Source organism: Bufo bufo, chromosome 1 (genome assembly GCF_905171765.1).
Source record: "Bufo bufo chromosome 1, aBufBuf1.1, whole genome shotgun sequence".
Taxonomy (NCBI): Eukaryota; Metazoa; Chordata; class Amphibia; order Anura; family Bufonidae; genus Bufo; species Bufo bufo.
In genome coordinates, this window is record NC_053389.1 from 135306355 (window position 1) to 135327135 (window position 20781).

The following is a 20781-nucleotide window of genomic DNA, read 5'->3' on the forward strand; positions in this document are numbered from 1 at the left end:
CATAGAAGACAACGACTCCTATAACAATATAGAACCAAGTCCATACAGGAGAGCTGCAGCAGACAGCAGATAATATGAAGGACTAGTAAATCCCGTATTAATTACACCATGTCCAGAATGAACTTCTTCTCCATCTCATGATGAGACATTAGTGAGAGGCAGAATCCACCCCATCTCCAGCTCTCAGGTATACGGGGTACATAGCTCTGAGATCAGTCCACACCAGAAGATCCAGTCACTACCAGGGTCTCCACAAGGCTTTGCTGCTGTCCAGGGGGTTGTGTTTGCTGGGGGTCTGGTGGATGGAGGATACAGAAGGAGATACAGCCCCGTATGTCATAGTGTGAGCCTCAGGGAGGTTCTGCAGCAGCTGGATCTGGAGCTCGGTCTGTTTGTGCTGAGACAGGAAGGTGATGGAGTCCTGGACGCAGGTGGAGAAGCCTTCTCTCTGGGCCTGGCTGGAGGCTGTGACATCTAGAACAGGAGAGACATACATGTCAGTGACAGCGTCCATCAGCTGCTGCAATCTGCTCTCAGTAAGAAACATATGAGGGGTGTGAAGGGCCGGGACAGGACACTTACTTCTCTCCGCCATGTGGCGCTGCAGTAAGGTGACCGCCATCTCCAGGATATCGGCTTTCTCAGGTTTGGAGGGGAGCTGATGTCTCTGGAACTCCTTCTCCAGTAAGATGCGCAGCTGCTCAATGCTGCTGTTAATCCGGTCTCTCCTCATCTTCTCGATCACCGGTTTCCTCAGCTGCAGAATAAGGCATAAGGGTTGGTTAGTTACATGCGGCAGTGGATGCACCTTTATGGCGGTGAAGAAGCATTTGATGCTATGAGAGGAGGAGATGTGGTAGATCAGCACTTACTTTTCTGGGCTGCCGGGTGAGGGGATCATTAGCAGGGCTCTGGATGAGGCTGACGCTGTAAGGAGCCATCGGTCAGTGTGCGGCAGTGTCCTCTCTGTAGATGGGACGTCAGTGATGTGCGGCCAGGGAGGCAGACAGCCCCTCTATATACCCCTCTCCTGCATAATGATGTGTGAGGATCAGAGCGAGCACAGGTTCCCACACTCAGCCTCCAATCACACAGCAGCGGGGACAATAGACGTGTGTCCATCTGGAGCCTCCAATACAGGAGATAATAGAGGCTGCTGGGGGCAAGCTGTGAGCCGGAGTGTGGGAAAGACCTGCACCAAGATGCTATCTGCCGTAATGACATATTGCACTGACCATTGCTACTTTTACTATAGATCCGTTATTATCTGGGAGAGGAGCAGTGAATTGTCCTAATGCTATTAAGATGACATATATGAGAATCCCTGGGGAAATAGTCATGAATAATATCTGGAAATGTGTCTTACAGCAAAAATTATCAACTCTAATAGTAATAATAAATGATAACTTTCTAGTAACAGGTCTATACATAATATTCTTATAATCATCACTATCTGACATCAGAACCTGGCAACTATACTGAGAAGAGCAGCACTACATAGACACCGCTTATCTCTTCCTGCAGTAGAGGCTTGCCATAGAGCAATTTTGCAAGTACTTGTAGTTCTTCTTCTGTACCAAACCCTGACTGATACATGATGCCCCCCTCAGCTATAGTATGTATTATACAGTTCAGCTGCAGAAAAACTTTACACACCTCTGTTTCTGCAGAATCTCATAACACACATCTCAGCTGCTGCAGAACATCATAATACACCCCTCAGCTGCTGCAGAACATAATAATACACACCTCAGCTGCTGCAGAACCTCATAATACACACTGTAGGGTTGTTGCGATACCAAAATTTTGATTCGATTTCGATACCATAAAAAAGTATTGTGATACTCGATACCATTCGATACCACGCGGAAAAAATAAAACGCCAAAAAAGCAGCGTGCATTCCGCATTTAAAAAATGGCGAATCGCGCAGTTATTTTTTTTGTGTTCCGGCGTTCACCGCATAGGAGATTTCTTTTATATTTTAACAGTTTGGACTTTTCGGACGTGGCTATATGTGATCTGTTTATTTATTTATTGTTTATGTATTTTATATGTAAAATTGGGAAAGGGGTGATTTATATTTAATAATTTGGGGGGGGGTTTAAAATATATTTTTTTACTGTTTATTTAATAACTATTTCCCCCCTTAGGGGCCAGAACCTGGGATTTTTTCATTCCTTGTCTTATTCACCCTGATAGAGCTCTATTAGGGTGAATAGGACTTCACACTCTCCCTGCTGCCCTGTACATAGTACACACAGCAGCAGGGAGATTACCATGGCAGCCAGGGCTTCAGTAGCGTCCTGGCTGCCATGGTAACCGATCGGAGCCCCAGGATTACACTGCTGGGGCTCCAATCAGAAGCTGCCACTGCCACCAATGAGGAGGGGACCCTGTGGCCACTGCCATCAATGACTTTAATACTTGGAGGGAAGGGTAAAGTAGTGACACCAATGATAATTAACCTTTAATACAGGTGCTGGCAGCAGAATCACATAGCTGGGAGCTGCGATCAGCGGCAGTTAACCCCTTAGGTGCCACACGTGAGGGGTTAACTGCCGCTGATCGCGGCTATGTGATTTTGCTATGTGATTTTGCTGCCGACACCTGTATTTGGATTAAACGAGGGAACCTGTTACCTAAAAATGCCTCCCAAACCACCAGCATTACCTTAAAGTAGCCAGCAGTATGTTCCTAAAGATCCTTTTCTTCCTCCGGCCAGGTGCACCAAAATCTTGAAAAATGAACTTTAATCCCCTGCATGTGCTATGTAAAGGGGCAGCAGCCTCCTCACTTCAAGTCAGGATAACCACACCCCCTTTTCCTGCCCCTTCACCTCTGATTGACAGCCGCGCACGTGAACGTTCTGACGCGCACTCACACCCGGGAGCCTGCGAATTGAGCCGATGAAAACTACCTAACAGCGGTATACAGCAATGTGCAGGCACGTTAATCGAGACGTCAGGACTCATGTGTGAGACTTCGGCCGGCTTTGCTGTACAGCCAAAAACTATCATTTGGCTGTCAATTAAAAGCGAAAGGGCAGGGAAAGGGGGCGTGGTTATCTTGACTTGAAGCGAGGAGGCCGCTGCTTCCTTGACTCTGCTGTTACATAGCGCGTACAGTTAGTTTTTCAAGATCTGGCCGGAGGAAGAAAAGGATCTTTAGAAACATGCTGCTGGTTACTTTAAGGTAATGCTGGTGGTTTGGGAGGCGTTTTTTAGGTGATAGGTTCCCTTTAACTTTCATTGGTGGTGCAGTGCGCCCGCTCCCCTTCTCTGCCCCTCTCTCTTCTTATTGGCAGCAGCGGCACAGGGGGGAGGGAGAGAGTGACTCCTTCTCTCCTCTGCTGCTGAGGGAACATGAGCGCGCTGACAGCAGCGCGCTCATGTTCTGTGATGCTAGGCTGCGCAGTAGCGCAGCCAAATCCCGATATGGCATCGATACCAGGACAAAAGTATCTATTGGGTATCGATATTTCGATACCCGCAACAACCCTACTATACAGCAGCATCAACAAGGAATCCTTTGATGCGATTGTGTGATGCTGATGGTTGTCATTACAAGTGAGAGACTACAAAAGTCTCCCAAACCTGCCATGACTATATGACTATTAGGCCTCATGCACATAACCCTATTTTCAGTCCGCATCCCAGTCCGGGCCCATTAATTTCAATGTGGCAGCAAAAGATGGAGACAGCATGCCATGTGCTGTCCGCATCTGCACGTCCTTTCCATGGCCCCGCAAAAAATAAATAAAACATGTCCTATTCTTGTCGGACAAAAATAGGCATTTCTATCATAGGGCCAGACGTTCCGATCCACAAAATGCCGGTATCTGTGTTTTGCGGATCTGCAATTTGCAGTCTGTAAAAACTGATACAGTCATGCGCATGAGGCCTTAGGTTGTGCTCAAGGGATAGCTCTATTTGTAGGCAATAATACTTTGGTATACTGAGCGTTCCAAAGCTTTATAGAAGAGCGTATAGAAGTTATGATGTAAAAATCACTGAAAATAATGCACTAACACAAAAGATGCATCAATTCTATATAGACTCGTGCTCCTCCTCTCATTGGTTGCTGGATGCACAAAGAGGTAACTAGGAGCAGCACACTACATGTGCAGGGTCTGCTCTCCTGAATATACAGGGAGTGCAGAATTATTAGGCAAATGAGTATTTTGACCACATCATCCTCTTTATGCATGTTGTCTTACTCCAAGCTGTATAGGCTCGAAAGCTATTAAGCATATTAGGTGATGTGCATCTCTGTAATGAGAAGGGGTGTGGTCTAATGACATCAACACCCTATATTAGGTGTGCATAATTATTAGGCAACTTCCTTTCCTTTGGCAAAATGGGTCAAAAGAAGGACTTGACAGGCTCAGAAAAGTCAAAAATAGTGAGATATCTTGCAGAGGGATGCAGCACTCTTAAAATTGCAAAGCTTCTGAAGCGTGATCATCGAACAATCAATCGTTTCATTCAAAATAGTCAACAGGGTCGCAAGAAGCGTGTGGAAAAACCAAGGTGCAAAATAACTGCCCATGAACTGAGAAAAGTCAAGCGTGCAGCTGCCAAGATGCTACTTGCCACCAGTTTGGCCATATTTCAGAGCTGCAACATCACTGGAGTGCCCAAAAGCACAAGGTGTGCAATACTCAGAGACATGGCCAAGGTAAGAAAGGCTGAAAGACGACCACCACTGAACAAGACACACAAGCTAAAATGTCAAGACTGGGCCAAGAAATATCTCAAGACTGATTTTTCTAAGGTTTTATGGACTGATGAAATGAGAGTGAGTCTTGATGGGCCAGATGGATGGGCCCGTGGCTGGATTGGTAAAGGGCAGAGAGCTCCAGTCCGACTCAGACGCCAGCAAGGTGGAGGTGGAGTACTGGTTTGGGCTGGTATCATCAAAGATGAGCTTGTGGGGCCTTTTCGGGTTGAGGATGGAGTCAAGCTCAACTCCCAGTCCTACTGCCAGTTTCTGGAAGACACCTTCTTCAAGCAGTGGTACAGGAAGAAGTCTGCATCCTTCAAGAAAAACATGATTTTCATGCAGGACAATGCTCCATCACACGCGTCAAGTACTCCACAGCGTGGCTGGCAAGAAAGGGTATAAAAGAAGAAAATCTAATGACATGGCCTCCTTGTTCACCTGATCTGAACCCCATTGAGAACCTGTGGTCCATCATCAAATGTGAGATTTACAAGGAGGGAAAACAGTACACCTCTTTGAACAGTGTCTGGGAGGCTGTGGTTGCTGCTGTACGCAATGTTGATGGTGAACAGATCAAAACACTGACAGAATCCATGGATGGCAGGCTTTTGAGTGTCCTTGCAAAGAAAGGTGGCTATATTGGTCACTGATTTGTTTTTGTTTTGTTTTTGAATGTCAGAAATGTATATTTGTGAATGTTGAGATGTTATATTGGTTTCACTGGTAAAAATAAATAATTGAAATGGGTATATATTTGTTTTTTGTTAAGTTGCCTAATAATTATGCACAGTAATAGTCACCTGCACACACAGATATCCCCCTAAAATAGCTAAAACTAAAAACAAACAAAACTACTTCCAAAAATATTCAGCTTTGATATTAATGAGTTTTTTGGGTTCATTGAGAACATGGTTGTTGTTCAATAATAAAATGAATCCTCAAAAATACAACTTGCCTAATAATTCTGCACTCCCTGTAGATGCCCAACGGCATAGGTAGTTTTAGAGTAGGTCCTGCCTGACTCAGACCACCTTGGCGCTGATTGGTGGGCATAGATGTGTTTTGATCAAAATATGTTGGCTTACAGTCTCAGATTTTAACATATCATAGTGAGGGCTTAGTCCATATATAATGTTTGCATCTATTGTTTGAATTATTTTCCGTGATTTTTTTCTTATAAATGTTTCCATGCACATCCGCATATTCAGTTATCATATTGTGCAGGATGTTTTGTATCTTTTTCAGTGATTTTTTTATATTGAGCATTCCAAAGCTTTGTAGAAGAGCGTATAGAAGTTATGATGCAAAAACCTCTGAAAATAATGCACAGAATAGATACAGAAATTCTATATAGAGTAAGCCCTCACTCTGAGCCAATGTATTTTGATCAAAATACATCTGTGCCCACCTGCCAGTGCCAAGGTGGTCTCAGTCAGGAAGGTCCTACTCTAAAACCTATCTCTATTCCAGTGGGCATCTACATTCAGGCTCTGCACATATAGTGTTCTGCTACTAGTTACCTCTGTGTGCAGTCAATCATCCAATGAGAAGAAGAGCACACACAGCTATATGTACCGCCCAAGGGTTTAGTGAGGGGCGGCAGCTGGGGCATATGCCCCGGGCGCAGAGGCTTGAGGGGCGCATCCACAGGGCAGTTCATTTACATGGTGAAGCAGGGAACCATCCTCTCCCTGCTTCACTGTTCTCCAGCGCTCCCCAGCAGCCGCACATCGTGCTGCTGGCTGCATAGGAGGAGCGGTGAAAACCCGGGAATCAGCCTCCTGCATAACCAGCAGCGCAATGTATATGTGAGCGTGTCATGCTGTTGCTGCTGGGGAACGCAGGATCTGCCGATCATCAGGGAAACTGGTGAGAATTCATGGTTCTTTTATGGAGCTGGAGAGGGCACTAGAAGCCAAAGGGGGGCACAAAGAGAACATAACTACAGTGAGTGGACACAAAATTGGGCAGTACTACTGTGAGGAGACACAAAGGTGGGTATAACTGCTGTGATGGGACCACAAGGAAGCCATAACTACTGTGAAGTAGACACAATGTGGGCATTAGTACTGTGAGGGGGCACAAAGGTGGGCATAACGACTGTGATGGGACCACAAGGAGGCCATAACTACTGTGAAGGGGCCACAAGGAAGCCATAACTACTGTGATGGGGCACAATGTGGACATTTCTGCTGTAAAGGAGGCACAATGTGAGCATAACTACTGTGAAACAGACACAATGTGGTCATTAGTACCATGTGGTAGCATTAAGGAGAAAGCAATGCCCTGGATTGCCCTATTATATATTGGAATGGCACAATTCTAACATTTTTGGCTCTATACACCACCACAGTGGATTTGAAATGAAACGAACAAGATGTGCTTTAACTGCAGACTGTCAGCTTTAATTTGAGGGTATGTACATCCAAATCAGGTGAACGGTGTAGAAATGACAACAGTTTGCATATGTGCCTCCCACTTGTTAAGGGACCAAAAGTAATGGGACAATTGGCTTCTCAGTTGTTCCATGGCCAGGTGTGTGTTATTCCCTCATTATTCCAATTACAATGAGCAGATAAAAGGTCCCGAGTTCATTTCAAGTGTGCTATTTGCATTTGGAATATGTTGCTGTCAACTTTCAAGATGAGATCCAAAGAGCTGTCACTATCAGTGAAGCAAGCCATCATTAGGAAGAAAAAACAAAACAAACCCATCAGAGAGATAGCAAAAACATTAGGCGTGGCCAAAACAACTGTTTGGAACATTCTTAAAAAGAAGGAACGCACCGGTGAGCTCAGCAACACCAAAAGAATTATTTACCTTGTGAAGAAAACACCCTTTACAACAGTTGGCCAGATCAAGAACACTCTCCAGGAGGTAGGTGTATGTGTGTCAAAGTCAACAATCAAGAGAAGACTTCACCAGAGTGAATACAGAGGGTTCACCACAAGATGTAAACCATTGGTGAGCCTCAAAAACAGGAAGTCCAGATTAGGGTTTGCCAAACGACATCTAAAAAAGCTTTCACAGTTTTGGAACAACATCCTATGAACAGATGAGACCAAGATCAACTTGTACCAGAGTGATGGGAAGAGAAGAGTATGGAGAAGGAAAGGAACTGCTCATGATCCTAAGCATACCACCTCCTCAGTGAAGCATGGTGGTGGTAGTGTCATGGCGTGAGCATGTATGGCTGCCAATGGAACTGGTTCTCTTGTATTTATTGATGATGTCACTGCTGACAAAAGCAGCAGGATGAATTCTGAAGTGTTTCGGGCAATATTATCTGCTCATATTCAGCCAAATGCTTCAGAATTCATTGGATGGCGCTTCACAGTGCAGATGGACAATGACCCAAAGCATACTGCAAAAGCAACCAAAGAGTTTTTTAAGGGAAAGAAGTGGAATGTTATGCAATGGCCAAGTCAATCACCTGACCTGAATCCGATTTAGCATGCAAAGGAAGGAAAACCAAGCAAAGGGGTGTCCCCATTACAGAGATCACCAAATCCACCATATTAAGTGGCCCCTATGTAAGCTTGTAAAAGAGCGGGATCTTGACATAGGGGCCACTTAAAGGGATTCTGTCATGAGATTTAAGCCCTATAAGCTAAACATATGGCCAGGTCCGTACTAATAACATGAATCCTAAACTGCCCTTATTAAACCTGCTTGTGGCTCTATTAGCCCAAAAAAAATGTTTTTTATAAGCTGTCACTCACCTACCTAAGGTGCCCAAGGGGTTTTACGTTAACCCAGGGTGCCCGCCCGCACCCCTCGCCGTCTGGTGCCCAGCTGCGGCGCATCAGGCTGAGCCTAGTGCGCAGGCGCCGGAACTAGCAGAGGGACGGGAGGATTGCGGAGGCGGGGCTGAGGTGAGAAAGGCGGCACTGGGCACCAGACGGCGAGGGGTGCGGGCGGGCACCCTGGGTTAACGTAAAACCCCTTGGGCACCTTAGGTAGGTGAGTGACAGCTTATAAAAACCAGTTTTTTGGGCTAATAGAGCCACAAGCCGGTTTAATAAGGGCAGTTTAGGATTCATGTTATTAGTACGGACCTGGCCATATGTTTAGCTTATAGGGCTCAAATCTCATGACAGAATCCCTTTAATATGGTGGATTTGGTGATCTCTGTAATGGGGACACCCCTTTGCTTGGTTTTCCTTCCTTTGCATGCTAAATTGGATTTGATATCTGTCTTTCACTGTGTTGAAGACCCATAACTGGGGCTCCACGGTTATTTTGCATATCTCTAATTAAAGCTGACAGTCTGCAGTTAAAGCACATCTTGTTTGTTTCATTTCAAATCTATTGTGCTGGTGTATAGAGCCAAAAATGTTAGAATTGTGTTGATGTCCTAATATTTATGGACCTGACTGTACTTGAAGGAGTGGCACCTGTCTGAATGCGCTCCTATTATCCCACCAGTGGAGTAGCAGTTTTTTGTGCACTTTTGCCCCGTCTATCCCACAGGCGACCTTGATTAGGTGGTACATATAGCTGTGTGCGCTCTTCCTCTCATTGGATGCTTGGTGCACACAGAGGTAACCAGGAGCAGCACACTATATGTGCAGGGTCTGCTCTCCTGAATGTAGATGCCCACTGGCATAAAGATAGGTTTTGGAGTAGGTTCATGCCTGACTGAGACCACTATGTAGCTGGAAGGTGGGCACAGATGTGCTTTGATCAAAATATATTGGCTAAGAATCTCAGATTTTATCATATCAGAATGAGGGCTTAGTCTATATAAAATATTTGCTACTGTGTTAGTGCATTATTTTCAGTGATTTTTCTTTTATAAATGTAGCCATGTACATTCTCATATTTATTTATCACATCATGCAGGCTGTTTATTTATATTTTTCAGAACTAAAATAAATAATTACATTTTAATAAAGTTTATTATAAAGAAAAGAAGAAACGTTTACAATAAAAAAGCAATATATTAGTTTTTTTTTGTTTGTTTTAAAAAAAAGCAAAAAACACAAAATAAAAAAGTTATACCCCCTGGAATGAGGTGACATAAGAACAATGGGGCAACTTTAGCTGATCCTCCGCCACTTCTAAATGTAAGGCAGCTTCCTAGCTGTCTTACATTTAGACCATTTTCTAAAACAGGCATAGAAAATAGTAAATGCCGGCCGGTCCGTCGCCTTCTCTGCCCATGCCATGCCCACTTTTTTAGACCTGGCGTGATGGGGGAAAAGTCGCGGATTGAGGCACAAAGGACTTTTGTGCCAGAATCTGCACCAGAAATACGCCTAATTTAGGCGTATTTCTGTTTAATAAATGACCCCCTATATTTTTTGCCCCATGAAATGTGCTATCAATGTGCAAAAGTAGTAAAACATACAGAATATTTGGAATCACCCTAATTGTACATCTCACAGAATAAAGGTAATCTGTATGCCACTCTGTGAAAATCTTACATTTAAAAATGCAAAAAAACAATGGTCAAATGAAATTTTTTGGCCATTCTCCTCAAGAAATAGTTTATAAAAATGAATCAGTAACTTGTTACGTATCCAAAAATGGTGAGACAGAAAAGTTATTCCACAAAACAAAAAGCCTCATATGGGTATATTGAAAGAAAAAGAAAAACGAATGGCTCCTAATGTGGTGACTAAAAAAAAACTAATAACTCCGCCAGATCAGTAATGAAGGAAGGTGAATGCCATGATTGCTTAGTCAGTTACTTGTTTATGAATATTTGATTTTTTTTTATGAAATAACCTTTCCCGTCTGTCTGCTGTGATATCTGACATCCTCATGTGCTGGATTTGATAACCCTCCTTCTGCTCTCTGGGGATGGAGGATGTGGAGGAGTGATAAGAGACTCCTGACACCCCAGTGACACTTCATTATCCTCAGCATCAAACAGGGAGATATACTGGGCAGTGTGGAGGCTGGAGATATCATCATATACATATCTGATTTATAGGAAAACCATTTATATTATAGAAAATAATCCAATTAAGTGCAATGAGATATTATCTATAGGTAATAAATACGTTCATGCATCTTAATGATCTGTCTGCCTGAACTCTCCCATAGGAATGAACACTTGACATGACATATTTGAGTAGACAGGGGATAAGCAGCTGTTATACAACTCTGGGTGCTGCTTATCTGGTGCATCTTTACACTGTGTACATATTAAACAGGATTAGTAAATGGGCCCCTATATGTGTATGCACTATTCCACCCCTCTTTTTAAATATTGTGTAATGTCACTTTTAAGAGGACCAGTCACCTCTCCTGACATGTCCTCTCCCCCATGTAATGATTCTGGAGCATCTTTTGTTATGACTCTATGTTGTGCCATTCCTTTATTAGTCCTTCTAGAAGTTATGAATTGCCAGAAGTTTGTAATGTGACAGACTGTGCAGGGACACACCCCCAACTGGTAACACCCATCTGGACCTTCATTGCAAGCTGCTAGCTATTTATTCATAATTTCTAACAGGAATAGTAAAGGAATGAAAAAATGGGCAGTACGGTGGCTCAGTGGTTAGCACTGATGATTTGGAGTGTTGGGGTCCGAGGTCCGAATCTGACCAAAGACAACATCTACATGGAGTTTGTATGTTCTCCCTTTCTTTACGTGGGTTTCCTCCGGGTTCTCCGGTTTCCTCCACTGCTCCAAAGACATACTGATAGGGACCTTAGATTGTGAGCCCCATTGGGGACAGCATGATGCTAATGGCTGTAATGCGCTGTGGAATATAGTAGCGCTATATAAGTGCTTAAATATGGAGTCATAGGAATAAATGTTCCAGATTTGTTATTACAACGGGGGTGCAATTCCTCTTTAAAGGGAACCTGTCACCGGGATTTTGGGTATAGAGCTGAGGACATGGGTTGCTAGATGGCCGCTAGCACATCCGCAATCCCCAATCCCCATCGCTCTGTGTGCTTTTATTGTGTAAAAAACACAATTTGATACATATGCAAATTAACCTGAGATGAGTGAGAGCTTGAAAATATGACTCTTCTCTGGTCACACAAGTAAGATATGGCTCTTATGTTAATTTACATATGTATCAAACAGTTTTTTATACACAATAAAAGCACACAGAGCTATGGGAACTGGATATTGCGGATGTGATAGCGGTGATCTAGCAACTCATGTCCTCAGCTCTATACCCAAAATCCCGGTGACAGGTTCCCTTTAAGATAGCACTCCAGCAAAACTTGGGGGTGAAGTTATCAGTGACTGTACAAGAGTATTCTGGAGCACAGAAGCTGCAAATTCACGTGAAAGCTACAGTTTGGACAAAATGTGAGACTTTTTACTGTTTTGCACTTTCTTGTCACTTTTTTAAATTGATAAGATAAAGTTAGAGGGGGCGTGGCCTCCATGGCCCAATAGATTTACCATATGTATTGCAAAAAATTGGAATGAATTATGGCGTAAATCTATGTGCATCTTATGTCACTTCAGGTTAAGACCAGCGCTGGCTTAAATTCCACCCTCTATGTTTTACTTAGTGCAGGGATTGGGAGGTGAAGGAGCAAAAAATATCACTAATATGCTTATAGTGGATTGTCACCTCTCCTGACATGTCTGTTATAGCAAACCCTGCATTCCACTTGTAATAATCATTCTGGAGCATCAATTGTGCCATTCCTTTATTACTAGTAGGGGTTTATCCCTGCCCAATCTGCCACTGGCAGCACTGACTGGATAGTGTCAGCCACACTCCCTGACTGGTAACACCTATCTTTACAAACTGCTAGCAATCCATGTATAACTTCTAGAAGGACTAATAAACAAATGGCACAACACAGAGTCATGAGAATAGATGCCCCAGAAGTGTTATCACATGGGGAAAGGGAGTAAATACTAAAACAGACATGTCAGGAGAGGTGAGAGGTCCTCTTTAACCCCTTCCTGATTTGTGCCATACATGGGTTGCAAAAGATGGCATCCGCTCCAGAGCAGACACAGCAGACACCCAAGGAGATCTTACATTTTTGCTCAAATAATTTTGGAGATATTTTATACAGAGCAAAAAACACATTTTATATTGTGACTTTTCACGACCAGAGATGAGCTGTGAGCCATAATGCAGATCCGTGTTCTGTGGATTAGTAATGACATACGGAGGATTTGACTTGAGAAAATAAATGGTAAATAAAGCATCATGTTTAGAAAATATATATTTATTGTTTATAATCTGCAATCATATACAAGCACAGATTTATGAAATATGAAGTATCTGCAAATATTGCATACCACAGTACAAGTTATACATTAACTCCTGACACCTCTTACACATATTGCATACTAGGAAATATCAATAAATGATAAGCAGTAGTTGCAAATATTGCATACCAGCCAAACTAAATTGAATGGCACCTGTTACATATCAATATACACAAAGTATTGAACATTGGAATAATTCCTGCAAATATTGCAAAACAGATCAGTTACAACCTAGCAATTATCCCCATAGGAGAAAAGGACCAGTATACTGAACAATTGTCTCCAAAACAACAACTCCCAGCATGCCCTGGAAGCTTAATGACTGTGACACAATTAAGGCCAAAATCAAGCAATACAAACAATGCACGTGGCATTTTACTATTACTCTATATATAGAGCCAGTACACACTACATATAATCTGCTGTACAGTACTGTATGATACATAGTATCTACTGTATATATCAGGCCGGAGGTCTCACCTTCATTATTCTGCAATGCTTTGCACTGGAGGTCTGATATATACATACACTACTTCCCCCTGTATACAGTCAGTACACACTACATATAATCTGATGTACAGTACTGTATGATACATAGTATCTACTGTATATATCAGGCCGGAGGTCTCACCTCCATTATTCTGCAATGCTTTGCACTGGAGGTCTGATATATACATACACTACTTCCCTCTGTATACAGCCAGTACACACTACATATAACCTGATACATTGTATCACTGGGAATATTCATTGAATGTGTCCATATAGGACTAGGACATCTTCTTCATAGAAGACAACGACTCCTATAACAATATAGAACCAAGTCCATACAGGAGAGCTGCAGCAGACAGCAGATAATATGAAGGACTAGTAAATCCCGTAGTAATTACACCATGTCCAGAATGAACTTCTTCTCCATCTCATGATGAGACATTAGTGAGAGACAGAATCCACCCCATCTCCAGCTCTCAGGTATACGGGGGTACATAGCTCTGAGATCAGTCCACACCAGAGGATCTAGTCACTACCAGGGTCTCCACAAGGCTTTGCTGCTGTCCAGGGGGCTGTGTTTGCTGGGGGTCTGGTGGATGGAGGATACAGGAGGAGATACAGCCCCGTATGTCATAGTGTGAGCCCCAGGGAGGTTCTGCAGCAGCTGGATCTGGAGCTCGGTCTGTTTGTGCTCGGACAGGAAGGTGATGGAGTCCTGGACGCAGGTGGAGAAGCCTTCTCTCTGGGCCTGGCTGGAGGCTGTGACATCTAGAACAGGAGAGACATACATGTCAGTGACAGCGTCCATCACCTGCTGCAATCTGCTCTCAGTAAGAAACATATGAGGGGTGTGAAGGGCTGGGACACGACACTTACTTCTCTCCGCCATGTGGCGCTGCAGCAAGGTGACCGTCATCTCCAGGATATCGGCTTTCTCAGGTTTGGAGGGGAGCTGATGTCTCTGGAACTCCTTCTCCAGTAAGATGTGCAGCTGCTCAATGCTGCTGTTAATCCGGTCTCTCCTCATCTTCTCGATCACCGGTTTCCTCAGCTGCAGAACAAGACATAAGGGTTGGTTAGTTACATGCGGCAGTGGATGCACCTTTATGGCGGTGAAGAAGCATTTGATGCTATGAGACGAGGAGATGTGGTAGATCAGCACTTACTTTTCTGGGCTGCCGGGTGAGGGGATCATTAGCAGGGCTCTGGATGAGGCTGACGCTGTAAGGAGCCATCGGTCAGTGTGCGGCAGTGTCCTCTCTGTAGATGGGACGTCAGTGATGTGCGGCCAGGGAGGCAGACAGCCCCTCTATATACCCCTCTCCTGCATAATGATGTGTGAGGATCAGAGCGAGCACAGGTTCCCACACTCAGCCTCCAATCACACAGCAGCGGGGACAATAGACGTGTGTCCATCTGGAGCCTCCAATACAGGAGATAATAGAGGCTGCTGGGGGCAAGCTGTGAGCCGGAGTGTGGGAAAGACCTGCACCAAGATGCTATCTGCTGTAATGACATATTGCTCAGGGCATGGATGGGATTACATGCTGTACTTTAAGTGGAGATCCTCCTGACCTGTCATTGACACATCTCCGCCAATAATAACCTGTATAAATACTAAGGGCTATACCATAATACCGAATTATAAGATTTACACGTAATTCAGTTATAACAAATGCATAAAAGACAAAACATACAATTCACACTTTTAGATGTTAAATGAAGTAGAAACATTACAATTTAGAGTCCTGCCCTAAAGAGCTGGCAGTCTATTAGGGTCTATCCACACAGTCAGCTTCCTTATGCAGTTTTAGAAGCCAAAATCAGGAGTGGATCATAAAAGAAGAGAAAGTATAAAGGGCTGATCCAACTTCTCTTTTTTGCATTCACTCCTGGTCTTGGCTTCTAAAACTGCATGCAGAAACCTGACCTTGTGGTCATAGCCTTAGGCTACTTTCACCCTAGAGTTTTTGCTGGATCTGGCAGGGATCAGCAAAAACGCTTCCGTTACTGATAATACAACCACCTGCATCCGTTATGAATGGATCCGGTTGTATTATCTTTAACATACCCAAGACGGATCAGTCATGAACTCCAATGAAAGTCAATGGGGGACGGATCCGTTTTCTATTGTGTCAGAGAAAACGGACCCGTCCCCATTGACTTGCATTGTGCGTCATGCTCCGCATCCCAGGACGGAAAGCAAACCGCAGCATGCATTTAACTCAGAAGCTTCCAAACACATGACATCATCATATGGGCGGTCCAGAATTGTTTAAAGGCATAGTAATCTTAGTGTATGTAAACTTTTGACATTGCAGAAAGTAACAAAAATGCCTTAAAACATTCTCTCTCTCTCTCTCTCTCTCTCTCTCTCTCTCATTATTCTGACATTTGGCAAATAATAATAATAATTATGGTAACCCTAATTGACCAAAAACAGGAAAGGTTTATTCTGATTTCATGTTAGATATTGAGAAAAACATGCTCATGTGTCTTTTTATATAGTGTATAGTGTAACTTCTGGTTTCAACTGTATGTGACCACAGAAATATATTACTATTGTCCAATGTGCAGTGGGCTGGATACATCCTCACTGAGGTCTCCAGAGACAGAGGATATGGAGGTGTGATAAGTGACACCTCTTCATCCTCAAGAGAGGGAGGGGGGTCACTGTGTGTGATCTTGGCTCCTTTCTCGGGGGCTGCTCTCTGTACATTCCATGTAAAAGCTTCACATCTGACTGTATTATATTCTATATACACTGGAGGGAGATTTATCATGAGGGGAATTTTGAACTCCGTTTTTCCTTGAGTTTGCATTGAGATAATTTGTTCCAAATGTATCAAATGCTGCTTGAACCATTTGGCAGATCTTTACAAATAACACTTTTGTGTAGAGATGTGTCTCCAGTTTTAATGGCACCCTCCACTAGAATAAGGTTTCTGCTTTCACATGTAGGTTTTTACTGGCGTTTCTCTGCACTTTTGTGTTTTTTTCCCCGTTAAAAAAGGCAGCTTCAGATGTTAGCTGGAGGTCTGTGGGAAATATGAAACCCAGGACACACAAACAATTTTTTTTTTTGCATCTGGCATTTTTGTTAATAGTCTTACATGAGAAAAATGCCATGAAGGAAACACTAGTGGTAAGACACGCTGACCCTGGTTTACCAGTCTTATAGATGGTGGAAGCTTAGACAGGAGGTCTAGACCTGCATCATTTATCACAGGGGCGCAGGCTGGATGATAAATCTGCAGCAGGGATAGACGCATTTCTCTGTCTATATCAACTATTGGTTGGCTTAGGCCTTAGGGGATGTTCACACCATGGATTTTGAAAACGCGCTGAAAATATCCATGCGTGTTTTTTAGAGAATAATTTAATGTTTTTTGTGCGTTTTTTGATGAGCTTTTTGACGTCTTTTTTTAACCAATGAGTGTTCACTTCAACACAAAACTGCATTTTCAGCTCCAGGTATTTGGTGTACGTCCACACCAAAAAATTTGTGGAAAATGCACAAATATATACGCCTGGACTTACATGAAACTTATTTTTATACTTCCCATTCATTTCAATGGAAGATTTAACACGGATTTGAAAAAAAAAAAGCAAGTGCTACTTCCCACTGAAAAGAATGAGAGGCTTTTTTTAGGTGTTTTTTGGAGCTAATTTTGAGGTGGAAACACGCCAAAATCAGCATAAAAAAACTCAGTGTAAACTGGCCCTTAACAAGACAGAATTTTATGCCAGAATTGTGGAGCCCCCTTTCCCACAAATGTCTGCCCCTTCCCACTATGCCACATCTCCTCGTTGAGCATGTTGGAAAAAAGGGTAGAAACCCTAGATGCGCCAAATTACGTCAACATCAGGGGGGGGGGTACTGGAGGAGCGCTTCAGAAAACAGCACTGGAGTAAAGAAAAGGTATATGATTTTTTAATTTTTTTTTAAATCAAATCGTTTTTATTGAACAATAAATACATAGTAAAACATAAAACAATACGTTGTATTTTCCTTTCTTTACATTAATGATTTTTTAATTTAAGACACTGTAGGGGTTGTCCAAGATTTTTAATTAAGTCTAGCTATTATACCTAATAATAAGATTAATGGCAGGATGTCTGGGGCCTGATCATGGTGTGAGAGAGTGATAACAGTGGGGATGTATTAAGATTGGCATTTCATACATCATTCTTAATAATAAAAAAGGGACAGGAGTGAGATGCACCAAATTTAGTAAGAGGTGCAGGCCTTTTAATAAATTTGACGCATCCTTCTGACAGTCATAAAAGTGCAAAAAGTCACATGTTTGGACAAAATGATGTATGAGCAAAGAATCATGACTTGTGCACCAGAAAACTGACATACTGCAATCTATACACTCCCCCAATATTCTACCGACGACAGTCAGTTTGGGAACACACTGTCCTCTTCTCTTAGGGATCCCAACTTGAGCCCCTTTGATTTAGAAGATGTGACACATAACTGTGACATTGACACCTATTCTGTTCCCAGACCTGAGGTCTAGACATCCTGTTCTGTAGCAGATATATAGCTCTGTGAAGCAACTGCCGAAATAGTCTATGAACAGCTAAAAAGTACAAGGGATATACAGTCGGGTCCATAAATATTGGTACATCGACACAATTCTAACATTTTTGGCTCTATACACCACCACAATGGATTTGAAATGAAACAAACAAGATGTGCTTTAACTGCAGACTGTCAGCTTTAATTTGAGGGTATTTACATCCAAATCAGGTGAACGGTGTAGGAATTACAACAGTTTGCATATGTGCCCCCCATTTCTTAAGGGACCAAAAGTAATGGGACAGAATAATAATCATAAATCAAACTTTCACTTTTTATTACATGGTTGCAAATCCTTTGCAGTCACTTACAGCCTGAAGTCTGGAACGCATAGACATCACCTGACGCTGGGTTTCATCCCTGGTGATGCTCTGCCAGGCCTCTACTGCAACTGTCTTCAGTTCCTGCTTGTTCTTGGGGCATTTTCCCTTCAGTTTTGTCTTCAGCAAGTGAAATGCATGCTCAATCGGATTCAGGTCAGGTGATTGACTTGGCCATTGCATAACATTCCACTTCTTTCCCTTAAAAAACTCTTTGGGTGCTTTTGCAGTATGCTTTGGGTCATTGTCCATCTGCAATGTGAAGCGCCGTCCAATGAGTTCTGAAGCATTTGGCTGAATATGAGCAGATAATATTGCCTAAAACACTTTAGAATTCATCCTGCTGGTTTTGTCAGCAGTCACATCATCAATAAATACAAGAGAACCAGTTCCATTGGCAGCCATACATGCCCACGCCATGACACTACCACCACCATGCTTCACTGATGAGGTGGTATGCTTAGGATTATGAGCAGTTCCCTTCCTTCTCCATACTCTTCTCTTCCCATCACTCTGGTACAAGTTGATCTTGGTCTCATCTGTCCATAGGATGTTATTCCAGAACTGTGCAGGCTTTTTTAGATGTCGTTTGGCAAACTCGAATCTGGCCTTCCTGTTTTTGAGGCTCACCAATGGTTTACATCTTGTGGTGAACCCTCTGTATTCACTCTGGTGAAGTCTTCTCTTGATTGTTGACTTTGACACACATATACCTACCTTCTGGAGAGTGTTCTTGATCTCGCCAACTGTTGTGAAGGGTGTTTTCTTTACCAGGGAAATAATTCTTCGGTCATCCACCACAGTTGATTTCCGTGGTCTTCCGGGTCTTTTGGTGTTGCTGAGCTCACCGGTGCACTCCTTTTTAGAATGTTCTTTAAGAATGTTCCAGACAGTTGTTTTGGCCATGCCTAATGTTTTTGCTATCTCTCTGATGGGTTTGTTTTGTTTTTTCTTCCTAATGATGGCTTGCTTCACTGATAGTGACAGCTATTTGGATCTCATCTTGAGAGTTGACAGCAACAGATTCCAAATGCAAATAGCACACTTGAAATGACCTCTGGACCTTTTATTTGCTCATTGTAATTGGGATAATAAGGGAATAACACACACCTGGCCATGGAACAGCTGAGAAGCCAATTGTCCCATTACTTTTGGTTCCTTAACAAGTGGGAGGCACATATGCAAACTGTTGTAATTCCTACACCGTTCACCTGATTTGGATGTAAATGCCCTCAAATTAAAGCTGACAGTCTGCAGTTAAAGCACATCTTGTTTGTTTCATTTCAAATCCATTGTGGTGGTGTATAGAGCCAACAATGTTACAATTGTGTCGATGTCCCAATATTTATGGATCTGACTGTAGATTTCTAGCAACCAGCATTCAGTAGGCTGTGGCTAAAAGCATTTTGTAAATATGGTGTAATAATTGTCAGAGTGGTTCGTGTTAAGGCAGAGATTGATCAATTAAATCACAGAAAGGTTTTTGTTTTTTGTTTTTTATAGTCAACTCTATAATGAGTTGAATTCAGGCCCCCTTACAAATGAATATATTCTTGGATCAACCCACTGTTTTCGTTGGGGTCCACTGACAATCTAATGTGCATGGGGCACTCTGGAGTCTCTGACGACAAATGATGTCAGGGAGAGAAGGATCAGCTCCTTGAATTTCAATGCCCGATACATTTGTTCTCCTGAGAAGAAACTCACCACCAGAGGTGTCTGGCAGCAGCATTCTGCTCTATCCTCACTGACAACAAATACACACATGTATGTGGGAGAAAAGAGAGAGAGAAGGAGGGAGAGAGAAAGGAGGAGAGAGAAAGGAGGAGAGAGGGGGAGAGAAGGAGAGAGGGGAGGAGAGAGAGAGGGAGAGAGAGGAGGAGGAGAGAGGCAGAGAGAGAAAGAGAGAGAGGAGGAGCATAGGCGTGCGCAGCCTATTGCATTAGGGTGTGCACCCTAAAGCACAAGCACAAACACACACACCGCGCGCGCGTGCGTGTGTATGTATATATATATATTATATCCACAGATCCTCCATAAGGGTCCATTCACACGTCCGTAAGTGTTTTGCGGATCTGCAAATTGCGGATCCGCAAAACACGGATGCCTGCAATGTGCGATCCGCAATTTGCGGATCCGCACATCCCAGACACTATAATAGAAAATGCCTTTTCTGGTCTGCAATTGCGGACAAGAATAGGACATGTTCTATTTTTTCCAGGAACGAAATTGCGGATACCAAAAAAACGGATCCCGAAAAAACGGATGCAGATCCCGAAAATGCGGATGCGGATCCAGGATATGTGGATTTGCATCTGTTCCAGCCCCATTGAAAGTGAATGGGTCCGCAAATTGCGGAACGAATGCGGACCCAAATTACGGATGTGTAAATGGACCCCAGTGTGTAAATTTTTATTGTACTAACCTAATACTTAAAAGACAAGCTTTC

General features: G+C 43.1%; 2 protein-coding genes across 2 annotated transcripts; both read right to left on the reverse strand.

Moving 5' to 3' along the window:
* Positions 1-238: 238 nt before the first annotated feature.
* On the reverse strand, positions 239-1048 carry LOC120998951 (transcription factor HES-5-like). Its single transcript, XM_040429829.1, has 3 exons — positions 873-1048; positions 577-757; positions 239-474 (listed from the first exon to the last, which is right to left on the reverse strand). Exons 1-3 carry the CDS (start codon positions 939-941, stop codon positions 239-241), a joined length of 486 nt encoding a protein of 161 aa, XP_040285763.1. The 5' UTR covers positions 942-1048.
* Positions 1049-13956: 12908 nt separating this feature from the next.
* Positions 13957-14804, reverse strand: LOC120998961 (transcription factor HES-5-like). Its single transcript, XM_040429841.1, has 3 exons — positions 14591-14804; positions 14301-14475; positions 13957-14192 (listed from the first exon to the last, which is right to left on the reverse strand). The coding sequence occupies exons 1-3, from the start codon at positions 14657-14659 to the stop codon at positions 13957-13959; spliced, it is 480 nt and encodes a 159-aa protein (XP_040285775.1). The 5' UTR covers positions 14660-14804.
* Between the last annotated feature and the right edge of the window lie 5977 nt (positions 14805-20781).

Bases quoted from the DNA above. Each gene is read 5' to 3' on its own strand.
- LOC120998961 (XM_040429841.1), bottom strand. From the start codon at position 14,659: ATGGCTCCTTACAGCGTCAGCCTCATCCAGAGCCCTGCTAATGATCCC. The intron at 14,476-14,590 runs GTAAGTGCTGAT...CTTGTTCTGCAG, and splicing joins TCACCCGGCAGCCCAGAAAA to CTGAGGAAACCGGTGATCGA. The intron at 14,193-14,300 runs GTAAGTGTCGTG...CTCCTGTTCTAG, and splicing joins GCGCCACATGGCGGAGAGAA to ATGTCACAGCCTCCAGCCAG.
- LOC120998951 (XM_040429829.1), bottom strand. From the start codon at position 941: ATGGCTCCTTACAGCGTCAGCCTCATCCAGAGCCCTGCTAATGATCCC. The intron at 758-872 runs GTAAGTGCTGAT...CTTATTCTGCAG, and splicing joins TCACCCGGCAGCCCAGAAAA to CTGAGGAAACCGGTGATCGA. The intron at 475-576 runs GTCCTGTCCCGG...CTCCTGTTCTAG, and splicing joins CATGGCGGAGAGAAGTAAGT to ATGTCACAGCCTCCAGCCAG.